Consider the following 12,036-nt stretch of genomic DNA (forward strand, 5'->3'; position numbering starts at 1 on the left):
TTATTCAGTGGGAGTGGTTCCAGGTCCTGGAGACACCTGTCTAGTTCTCCAAATCAGGTTCTTGGGCCTACGCCTGGCCCCTAAATGCCAGTGCTGAGATCAGTTCTGCCAGAGCTGCAGAATACCAAGACTCCAACCCGGGCCCTGTCTTCCTGTTTCCAGGAAGGGGATGAGAAATAATGATTAGACAGGAGACTACAGGGGCTCCTGCCTTAGTTTTGCAGCTCAGAGCTCAAGCAGTGAGGGGAAGAAGGTGGGACAGGGTGCCCCTAAGAGCACATCTCGACTGGCCACAAGCATATCGACACGGCAGAAGTCCCTGAGTGCAGAGCTCTTCCCTGACGTCACCTTCGCCTAGCACTAGTGAGGCAAAAAGCCTGAGTGGAAGCTGGCCCACGCCTCGTGCTGACCCTCCAGGCCCAAGTCAGGGCTGCTGTTACCTGAGTGGGTGGGTTGTTGTACTTCCTGTCCTGAGGACTCCACATCCTGTGCAAAGAGTCCAAGGAGTTCTCAGACAGTTGCTGGGATTTTCGTCCTGCTCTTCGGCTCTTTAAGTCCACATCCTCATACGGATTCTCCTTGGGCAGATCTCCTGCAGAGGAGGAAAAGTTAGAGAAGGGGGAGAAGGCAAGAAGGAAACACACACACACACACACACACACACACACACACACACAAATAAACAAGCAGAATTCCTGTGAGCCAAAGAGAGTGGCTTCTGCCTGGCCCTTCAGCTCATGAGTCATGCAGCTGCCCGTCTGCAGTGGGGAGGCTACAAACAGATGCTGGCTCCAAGTCCAGAAGCTGAACCCCCCACCTCCAGTTCAGCTCAGCCTTGCCTGGCCTCTGCTTTGTAAATTCAGGGACTGCACAAGACTGGCTCAGCCACCCATGCCTGTGCCCAGCCAGAGGACAAAGCCAACACCAGGCGTCTCTCCTTGGCTCCAGTCCCTTTGCTGCGAAAGCCCCAGAGATATACAGTTCAAGGTAGAAAAGGCTTTCAGAGGTCACACGGCTGTCCCTTCACCCACTGCTCCCTGAGGACCACTTCTGGAGATGGGCATGGAGGGGCTCTGCGAACTCTAGGGTGCCGGGCTTCACCAGGCCTCCCTCCTGCCTGTACGCTGTGCCACAGCTCTCTCAGGACAGGGCTTTTGCCTGGTACACCGAAGTGGTGAGCGCTCAGTATTATTTGTTCAATGAACCGCTCTGACTACAGTGTCACTCCACTTCCTCCACCACAGACCTCAGCAAAAAGACAATGGTCAGCAATCCCCTTTTGGAATAAACTCTCCTGCTATGACACATGGGAGATGTGAAAGGCTTGAAAGGAGTTTGGGCTGGAGGGGTGGGGTTGGTGGGGAGTTCTTATTTCTCTTCTCAGGACTCAATTCCAAAACCCCTGGCAGTAGGCACTGTACTGGCACTCAAAGTCCAAAGCATAGTCCCTGCCCTTGAAGAGAAACCCCTTCCCACAAGCCATGCCCTCCTGCCCCTTTCCTGCCAACACATACCTGGACTTCTCTAAAATATAATAATATCATGAGCAGGGTCAGTCCTGGAATCACAGTCATGCAGCAGAATCACAGTGGTGACAAGGTCCACGGGGACTGTGAGGAAATACTGCCCTCTACTGCCCTTTGTCTTGTCTTTCCTTAGCCTCCCCTCGGTATCAAGGCCACTGTATGGGACGCAGGTACTAGTGGCCAGAATGCGGCTTTGCTGGAGGTGGCACACAGGAAGCTGCTAGCAGGGCTCACTCCAGCTTCTCCAATCAGCAGGGGGATTGAGCTTGGGTGATCACTGAGCCCCAGGGATGCCTGCCCGTGCCTCCCACCATAGAGGAGTTCAGACGTCACTTCTCAGGGAGCAGACAGAAGAAAGAGCCATAGACTAGCCACAAAGGCCACTGGGTGTGTAAGCTTTCCTAGGATAGGACACAGGAGAAAAACCAAATCCCTACATGCTTCTTTCAGATTTTTCCATTTCCAAAACCAAGATCTCCCCCCGTTGTGGTATCTACTTATTACTATCATGGAAAACCACCATGAACTTAGGAAATGCCTTTACAGAGGTGTAGGGGGAGGGATCGGGGGGGGGCTGTGAAGGGGGGATTTCGGTCACAGCTAATTAGACTGCCATGGGAGCAATACAAATCTCTGTAAACTTATGAGTCAAAGATGGGTCAAGGAAGGATTTGGGACTGAATTAAGTGATTCCCAACATCAGCAGAGTCCCCAGCAATTGAACAGACGTTTTCCTGTAACACAGTCATGCTATGAAAATGACTTGTCTCCATTCCAGAGCCCTGACTAAGCAGAGCTGGCCCAGCAACCCTGCCTCCAGAAGCCAAATATGAAACCTGGCATCCCCTGCATGTTTTCTCCAGCCTACCCCACTGTGGGCACTTCAGGAGGAATCAGGATAGACTCTGTATGTCTTGGTCCCTCTCCAACATATATCCTACAGCAGTGAGGTTGGGGGACCAAGGACTGGAGAAAGCCAGGACACAGTCTTCCTGATCCTGTGAAGCAGGACAGAGCTGAAGGGGTCAGGAAGAACATTTATTCCAGGCTCATCAAATCTAAACTGCTTTGGGCTGGATGACCAGCCAGAGTCCTTATCATCATGCCCCAACCTACAGGATGACTCTGTCTCAACTCCTTTAGAAGAGTTGCTCCGAACTACTGACACTTGGGGCTGGATAATTCTTGTGGTGGTGGACTATCCTGTGCATCTGTAGGATGTTCAGTAACAACCCTGGCCTCAATCCACTAGACAGATGACAGTAGCATCCCCTCAGTTGTTACAAACAAAAAAATGTCCCCTGAGCAGATGGGTGGATAAATGGATGAGGGGTGGATGGGTGGACAGATGGACGATGGAAGGAAGGAAGGAAGGAAGGAGGAAAGGAAAGGAAGGGAGGAAGAAAGGAAAGGTGGATGAGTGGATGGGTGGACGAAACTGTGCCCCCATTCCCACTCACCCCATTAAGAACCACTGCTTTAGATAGGTGTTTCTAAACTTCCTAATAGCTTCTGAGTGCCATGACGTGAGTCCCAAGGCAAACCCTCTTTTCCTCCCTCCTTCACTCCTTCTCTTCTCTCCCCTTAATCAAAGCTGTGAACATTAATATAAAATCCAAAGCTCCGGAATTCCCTGGTGGCGCAGTGGTTAGGAGTCCACCTGCCAATGCAGGTGACCCGGGTTCGATCCCTGGTCCAGGAAGATCCCATACACCACGGAGCAACTAAGCCCGTGCGCTACAACTCCTGAGCCTGCGCTCTAGAGCCCGCGAGCCACAACTACAGAGCCTGCGTGCCACAACTACTGAAGCCCGCACGCCTAGAACCTGTGCTCCGCAACCAGAGAAGCCACCACGATGAGAAGCCCGCGCACCGCAACAAAGAGTAGCCCCCGCTTGTTGCAACTAGAGAAAGCCCGTGTGCAGCAGCAAACACCCAACCAAAAAATAAATAAGCCAAAAAATAAATAAGAATTTTTTTTTTAAAGTTAAAAGAAAAAAAAATCCAAAGCTCCAAGAAATAGATGTAGGAGACTGAGGCCCAGGGAAGTAATAGATGCACATCAGTGATAACCTGGGAACTGAAAACAGTTGGGAACACCAGGTTCTCAAGCCCAGTATTGCCTCTGGAAACTAAATTTCAGGAAAGCCTTAAACGCCGGCTCCTCCCGACTGTTCAGCCCTAACATCAGCCTCTTTCTTCTCCAGCAAGGTTAACATCCTCTCTGATATAACCAGGCCACTAATCATTTCTCCAGGAAATGACGGCTGGCCCTGGCCCAAGCCCTGCCTCCCAGCCTTAGCTTGGGCCCTTCACGGCCCCCGTTCACCTATTACTCTCAGCTTCCTGGACTGTTCTGACTACCCTTCTGGAGCTGCCTCACGGAGACACTCCCAGCCATCTGTCCAGGGAGTAAGGGTGCCCAGGGGATGGGGATGTGCAGAGACCAAGCAGTTCCCGAGGCCTAGAGCCACTAAACGGAATCTGCTGAGAGCAAATCAACCCCAAAGCAATGGCTCAGAGCTGGGAGAGGAGGAGGGCTGGAGAGCTGGGCTCGGAACCTCCTCTGGAGGAGCAGAGCCACAGCGAAGCGGAAGAAGCTGGAGCCGAGGGGAGAAACCTGGGGAAGCTTTGGCAGGGACATGGATGGGAGACCGGAAGCCTGGCAGACCTCAAGACTTTCACCTGCATTCTTGCCCACGCAGCTTCCTCGAGGGTGCTCCACGCTGCCCTTGGAGAGAGAGAAGAGGTAGGCCCTCCTCCCCCGAGGCCTGGCCTGAGCAGCTCCATCTCATCAAGCCCAGCTGTGGAAGCCAGAGGTCTCAACCTTTCCCAGCTTTGCTGATGAGACAAGGGACAGGGGCATCGCCAAGAATTTCTGCTTTGCACTCTTTTAAAGGCGCTGGTCAGAGCCCAGACTTATCATATGGGTCCTCTTGAAGGAAGAACCCAGTCCCACCTAGCCCTGCCCCCACTCCTCCCCACGTCTCCTTTGGTCACTAACCACAGGTGCCAAGCACCCCACCCCCCAACAAACGCACAACTGGAAGAACCAGTTAGAGAAGGGGTGTGTCTGTGCACAAGCGCTGAGAATTTCCCCAAACGGAATCTTAAGCTTCCCAGACCACACCCATGGCTAGGGCCATGGGTCTGCAGATTCCCTCCCCAGCCCTCTCCTGCTTCCAACCAGCTGTTTCTCCTGGTTCTCAGCCTCTTCCCCTCCCTCGCACAGTGGAGACAGGGCCAGATTAGGGGCCCAACTCCCCCGACAATACATAGCACATCAGATGGGGGGCTCTAAGGGGCCAGTTGTTACCACCCTCCGAGGTTGGACAACATTTACCAACTGCCCGGGCACTGTCCCCTGGACCGCACCTCTGGGCGGCAGCCTCTATGCTGTTAGATGTCTCTGTTTCCCAGCCTTGGGACAAATGAGAGAAGAAGGCAGAAAGAGCAGAGGCTCAAAAAGCTTTGCAGTAAGGCTGACTGGCTCTGTCCCCAGCTCCCACCCCGCTCAAGTTCCTGGAAACTCTCCCTCAGCCCCAGTTAGCTGAGGGGAGTGGGAATCTCTGCAGGAATGCAGCCCAGGCTCCTTGGTCAGGCGCCGAGGCCACTCCACATAACTCTCTAATAAGCTGCTTCCTTGGGTGCATTTTTAACTGTCAGGCTCAGAACGCAAACGATTATAAGGCTTTGTAGGATAGCAGCGTCTTCCAGAGGCAGATGTCAAATTGGACAGGCGAGAATTAACCAGCCCCACGAAGCAACATGGCAGTAACTTTATTTCTGAACCACTCTAGTGCAAATTAGCAAGATAACCTCAGCCTGTTTTGGAGTATTTCACCCCAGTTCCCAAGGTGTCATGCCTGGTATGGGCAGGAGGCTAGCGCACTCCCCAGGGCCCCTCGTTCAGGTCCAGGGCTCACGGAGAAGACGTGTTAGTCTCTGGGCCAGCTGGCCCTCAGCCTCTTACAGACACGGAACTCCAGACCAATGGGCTGGTCCCCGAGACAAAGACTCAGCACGGAAGCTCTGGCCCGTGCCCACCTCCCGCCACAGCCCGATTATCACACCCCCAGAACAAAGCTCCGTCTGGTCCTGGGCAAGGGAGGCAGCACAAGAAAGAGCTGGATAGTCCAAACCCGAACACCTCAGCCTCGCAGAGCACAGGCTGGGCCAAGAAGACAGAGAAGGCTCCCAGGAAGTCAGGCACTGGTCAGTGGGAGGCAAAAGTGAAAGTGACATTCAGAGTTCAGCAACAAGGGCCCCCCACCAAAGCCTTTACGGGTGTGGGTCCAAATTCTTGGGCCTGTCACCAGGGAAGGAGAAAGGGTAAGTCAGCCAGAATCTGAGAGAAAGAGAGATATTCTCCCTTGTATTTCCCTCTAGCCTCCCTGGTCAGGTCGAGAAGTTCAGGCGGGGCTGCTATGGGGATACTGAAGGAGGAAAACGTGCCCAGGGCACTGAACAACCGGAGACGCTGAAACCCACCCTACCCTCACACCACAAGGGCGACGCAAAACACCCAGGTGCCCTCCCTCCTCCCTCCTCCCCATCCCTCTTCCCCCACTCTCTACACAACGCTCCAAAGACCCAGAAGCTAGTGGAGCAGCTAAGGAACATGCCCCAGTCCCAACCTCACCTCATACCAGCCCTCACCCCTAGCTTCTGGCTCGTCCAGCTAAGAAGCATCCAAGCTGCTCCTCTATTTTCTTGCCTCCTTGAGCAACATCTCGCAGTGGCCGCAAGACCCCTCCACTGAGTGAGGCTCAGACACACTTGCCTCCCCATTCCTCTGGACAGAGAGAAATGGTTGAAGCAGCCTTTTCTCTATTCCAGCTCAGCTGATGCGAGAACATTCCCCCGCATGAGATCCCCGGGCAGCAAAGAACGGCTGCAACGCCTCCTCAGAGAAGAGAGGCCAGTGAGGCCCCAGCGTTGGCAGCGCCTGGATCCTGAGCAGGGGGGCAGCTGAAAACTGGAGTCTGCCCTGTCCCCTGCGGCAGCCACACCGGGTGCTCCCAAGGGCCCTGGGCAGCAACGACACGTGACAATTCCTCTCAAACTAGAGGAAACAGACCTGTACCCTGCTCAGGGCTGGGAGGCAGATGGGGCTGTGCCCCTGATCCCCACAGCTCTGGACCTCAGCTCTGGGCGACCGCGCATACAAAGCTTTTTCCCAGTAGTAAAGGAAGAGGCCTCCCTCCCCAAACCCGTTTGCTGTTCTGGGGAATCTCGTTCCCACAGTCCTTCTGATATGACCGAATTTCGGACGGCTACATGCTATACACTCCCATCCTGGGAAAGCAATGCCTGTGTGGACCTGAGCACTGCTGCTGGCTTCCCAGAAATCCTGGCCCAGCAAGTTGTACGGAGAAAACTGGGAAACCGATGGCTCCAATTAAATGAGGGAATAGAGGACCCTCTCTTCCGAAGATCCCACAGTCTTATCTGGAGGGTTCTCCACTAGGGCCACTCCTCTCTGTATCATGTTCACTCACTAAGACTATGTCCTTCAGTCCCCCACCCCGGCCTAAGGCAGAGATAACACAGAGACAGAGACAAGGGCGGGAGCGGTCAAGGGCAAGGGCACCTGACCTTCCTTTCTCTTCAGAGACCTACGCTGAGACACACGCTTTACTTGAACAAAACTGAAGCCCCCACTGAAGAGAATGAGGCCAGAATTAAAATAAAAGCCAAAAATAAACCCAACCCAGCCTAGACAACTGGCTTTTTGCTGTAGCTCAAACACAAGTTTGCCAACACAACATCCTCCCAGTTGTTGGAGGGCCGTTCTTCACAGTGTCCTACATTTCTGACCTTCTGAGCAAGAGGAATTAATGGTTCCAGACTATCTTTTCAAAGATGTTTATAGAGCAAACAGCCTTGGAACACAGTGTCTCCTTGCAGGGCAGAGGCAGATTTGTTTGCTGACCAGAATGAAAAGGATAAGTCTCCTCATGGGGCAAAGGTTTGCTAGCAGCCCCTTGAAAAGCTTGGGGTTTCGTAAGCTTGAGGTTCCTCAAGCTTGAGGTTCCTCAGCTGGGATGCAGACCCACCACGTGTGCAGCCTCTACCTGGACCTCCTCCCCACTGCCGCATGGGACTGGGGAGCAAGGGGAACCCATGTGAACATCAAGGTCACGTGGCCTGCTGTGCCATGAGTGACAAAGTCCTTTGTCTGTGATCTAAGCGTCTGTGTCCTCTGCCAGCGTCTGTGAACTGGGGCAGGCTAGACTTGTTAGCTTGCAGAGTGAAATCTCAGATACTTTCACAGTTCTTGACACCACTTACTTTAAGGGAAGAGTAGGAGAGATACATATTAAGGACCAGGCATTGTGCTAGGTACTTTGATATATATTTTATCTCATTTAATCCTAACCATAATCCTGTGAAGTGTTATTACTATTATTATTGTTGTTGTTACCATCAAAATATCATCATCACCATTTCATAAGAGAAAAGGTTTCAAAAAAGTTAAGTGATTTGCCTAAGGATACACAGTTAAGAAAGGGCACCTGTTGGACTCCAAAGCCTTTCGAAAACAAAAGGAAGGGATGATGTGGTTTCCCCCTTCTTGTGGTCCCAGAAGCCCTTTGGGTTCCAATTCATTCAAGGCCAGGCTTTAATCTCTTAGCTGCTCAGTCTTTTAAGCTGCTTTCTCTGATGCCCGTTTCCTGAAGAAGTTCCAGAAGCTGGGCCAGGTCTGCCCATAGCGAATGAAGTGGAACCTGGAAGTGTCCCTCCTGCAGCCATTCTTTTGCAGCACCACAGACGAGCCAGCCCCCCACTCTACCCCTGCTTACCCACAATATCTTCATAGGCATTCTCTTCTAAAGTGCTTTTGGATCCAAACTTGGGTTGGCTCTCAGTACCATTCTCAGTGGGAGAAGAGGGGTACAGGGACTGGAGACTGGATGCATCCTCAAACTCAAAGGATTTTCTGTGGATAACAAAGAGTTTGAGTCATTCCGGCGGAACCCGACTCCTGCTGCCCTGGTGGGGAATGGCCGAGGGCAAGAGCAAAGACCGGAGGTCCTCCTCACAAAACCAGCTACCGAGCAAAGCATCAAGATGGGTCCAAACTTGCCATCCAGATGAAGAGACAGATGGTCTGAAAGGCCCCAGCCCCGGTGCCTGCAAATAATACCAATAACAACTACCACAGCTGAAAGGGATGTTATGTGTCGGATGCTGTGTCATATGCTCTACACGTGTTGGCCCATTAATCTTCACAATGCTGCTACCAGGTATCGTGCCACTTTAAGACTGATTAGCTAGAGGCTCAGGGAGATGAACTGATAGAGGTAAGACTCGCCCAGGACGTCTGACTCCAGGGTCTGAGCTTTTGACTTGGGCCTCCAAGCCCCAGAGAACATAATTTTTGAGAAGTATCTGCCATTACCAGAGGAACTGAGTGCCTCACCTGCTCTTAAGAGTCTCACATCATGCCTGTATCCGAGCAAGGTCTCTGGCACTGAGTAGGCAGCAAGGGCTCAACATTGGATGGGTGATGCTCACGGCTATTTGGGGGTTGGGGAAGCAGCTGGTGGTGGGTGGTTTGTTGAAACAAGAAGGCGCTGAGCCCTCAAAACAAATCACACCACTTCTGAGGTAGAACTAGGAGGGGGCAGTTACAGCCAGCAGCTACTTCCATGACCCAGCTTCCCTTCAGCTCGTCACCTGCTCCTTTCCATCCCCAAATAACCTTCCCTGCTACTGCAGAACTTCAAAACCACAGCTGGTTAGCTTTTCAGACACCCTGAGCCCACAGTACCCTCTACTCCTCCCCTTCATCAGGGAGGTTCTTCCCTTCAACATCTAAGGCTTGGTCCCAGCTGCATCCTCTCCCTCTCCAAGGCAGGTCCCTCCCAGGGAGGGAGAGAAGGAAGTACACTGACTGAATCCCTCCTCTCACCCATTAACACCTCCCTCATCTTTGGGAACCATCAGACCTTTGCAGTCCTTTCTCTCTCGTTTAACGAACAACACCCCAAGAGTCCTGGGGTGCAAGTCAAGGACTAAAAGTGTCCTAAAGGCCACATCTTGTTCTCAGCTTGCCCAGCTACTGTGCAGCCCTTGACACAGCCAAACACCTCATGTTGGCCCTCTCCTCCTTACTCTCTGTGACACGGTCCCTGCTGGTTTTCAACTGCGTCTCAAGCTCCTGTGAGGGATCCCCTTTTCCGCGTGCCTTTTCAATGCCATGGTCTCAGAGTCCTGTCTTCAGGACTCTCTTTCTCACCCTGAACTTTCTGGGGTCCCAATATTGACGACCATCACCATATCTACCATTTCTACCACGATGACTCCCAGATCTGTCACTGGCCCAGACTTTTCAACCAGCTAAATACCCAATGGCTGAGCACAGTGGTTCCTGAATGTTGGCCCGCAGACCACTGCTGGTCTGAGAGCAAAAGCTTTCACTGATGTATACAGTGGAGTCAACATCTTATGCAGGCAGTTCTCAAATCAGCAAATGACACAAATCACGTTCAGCCAAATTATCCTTGAAAATCCCTCAGGAAGGTTCCATGTCGAGGATCAACACACTGTCTTTCATTATAACTGATATAGTCAGTTAAAAACAGATTTCTTTCTCTTTGGTTGAATAGCAGAAATATATGGCTTGTATTTTTTTCTTAAATAAAAAAGTATATTAAATACAAGAATCATACCTGACACAACAGATACAAACTTACTATTTCACGCTCCTCAGGGGAATATGCTCACTGAGTGGAAAGGCAAATAAAACAGCCTGTGCTTTTTGAACTGTTTTTCTTTTTCTGTTTTTTTTTTTTTTTTTTTTTCCAAGAGCACAGATTTAAATTTGCTGTTAATTCTTACTGGAAGTGACTCCACCATATATGGTATATGTGTGTGTATATATTATAAATGTAATGTGTGTGTATGTGTAGAACCTTCAGGTTGATGTAACTTCCTCCCATCCCCTTTTTTCACCTAGCTAAATGCTTCTTGCTCTTCTAAATTTAGCTCAGCAGGCTTCCCTAGTGGCGCAGTGGTTGAGAATCCGCCTGCCAGTGCAGGGAACACGGGTTTGAGCCTTGGTCTGGGAAGATCCCACATGCCGTGGAGCAACGAAGCCTGTGCACCACAACTACTGGGCCTGTGCTCTAGAGCCCGTGAGCCACAACTACTGAGCCCAAGTGCCACAACTACTGAAGCCTGTGAGCCTAGAGCCCGTGCTCCGCAACAAGAGAAGCCACCGCAATGAGAAGCCCACGCACCGCAATGAGAAGCCCACGCACCGCAACAAAGAGTAGCCCCGCTCTCCGCAACTAGAGAAAGCCTGTGCACAGCAACGAAGACCCAATGCAGCCAAAAATAAATAAATAAATATATTAAAAAAAAAAAAATTTAGCTCAGCAACTCCCTCTCTGAAGAGGCTTCCCCCACTCCCCACTCAGATGCCTCTTCCTCTGGGTTTCTGCAGCATCCCAGCCAGACGTGGATCAGGGCACGCAGCACAGCATCTATGATTTATTTATACATCTATCTCCTGCACCAGATCACCAACTCCTTGAATGGAAGAGCCACGTCTTATGTGCCCCTGTGTCCCCTTGACCAGCACAAAGGCTTGGTGCACAGCACGCTCTAGACAGGTATTTCTAGAAACGGATGACTAAAGACAAAGCAAACACTCTTGGCAGGCTTGACATAAAGAGTCCGTGAGCATGCTGAGGTGGGCCAAAACATGGGATTACCTTTAGCCAAGGGCTCTTCTGGCTCATGAGTCTGAACCTTTGTGATGTCTTCCTCTCTGCACATGGCAGGAAAGTTTCTACATGAGATGGGATATGCTGGATGGAAGCCTGAACTATGGGGTCAGATTGAAGAATTCCCCAGAAGCCAAACAAACCTGAATGCCCACCTGACTCTGGGTTAGAAGAGAAAGGCAGTGAGGGGCAGGAGGACAGGCCTTCCAAAGGAAGCTGGCTCCCAGCCTACTCCAGTTCAGAGAACAAGATGCCTGTCATCTTGCACCAACTCCAGCTGCTCTAGCTCCCAAGTCACTATAATTGTGGAGGTGGCCCGGGTACTCCCGTGTCAGGAGACTGACCAGGAAACCAATGTGACCAGGTCCTTCTTGGACATGGCCAAGAAGCAGATGAAATGTTCTCTCTCTCCTTTTTCCATCAGTCTCCCCTCTCAGGATCCAAAGATCCCCTCTTCATATAAGCCCAGAGTTCCTGTATGGCCAAGAAGCCCTCAGGAAAGAGGAAATCATGTTAAATGTGTCAACACTTCTGTGTTAATGGTAACATGCAATATTTAGATAATGCTTCAGTCAAAGAAATAAATCTCTAGCTGGCATTTCAGGTAGTTACGAGGCTAAGATCTTACTAGTCCTCAAGGGACTGCCAATTCTATCTGAAAGTAAGGTGGCCCTACCCTTCCCACAGAGGAAGTTCCATCAGGGCTCTACTCCAAAGGCCAAACCCAGCCAGCACGTTCAGTACACAGCATTTGGAAGAAGCGCTTTCACCCT

At 51.5% G+C, this 12,036-nt stretch overlaps 1 protein-coding gene across 5 annotated transcripts in view; it reads right to left on the bottom strand.

Annotated features, from left to right (window-relative positions):
- The window catches only part of DENND2B (DENN domain containing 2B), a 116,405-nt gene that overhangs the window by 30,416 nt on the left and 73,953 nt on the right, over positions 1–12,036 (bottom strand). For all 5 annotated transcript variants that reach the window (XM_065883080.1, XM_065883085.1, XM_065883084.1 and 2 more), the window contains 2 exons: positions 8,333–8,469; positions 441–592 (listed from right to left, as the gene is read on the bottom strand). In XM_065883080.1, the coding sequence (XP_065739152.1) occupies positions 441–592; positions 8,333–8,469 (289 nt within the window). The remainder of the gene's footprint in view (positions 1–440; positions 593–8,332; positions 8,470–12,036) is intronic.

This window comes from Phocoena phocoena, chromosome 8 (genome assembly GCF_963924675.1).
Source record: "Phocoena phocoena chromosome 8, mPhoPho1.1, whole genome shotgun sequence".
Lineage (NCBI taxonomy): Eukaryota > Metazoa > Chordata > Mammalia > Artiodactyla > Phocoenidae > Phocoena > Phocoena phocoena.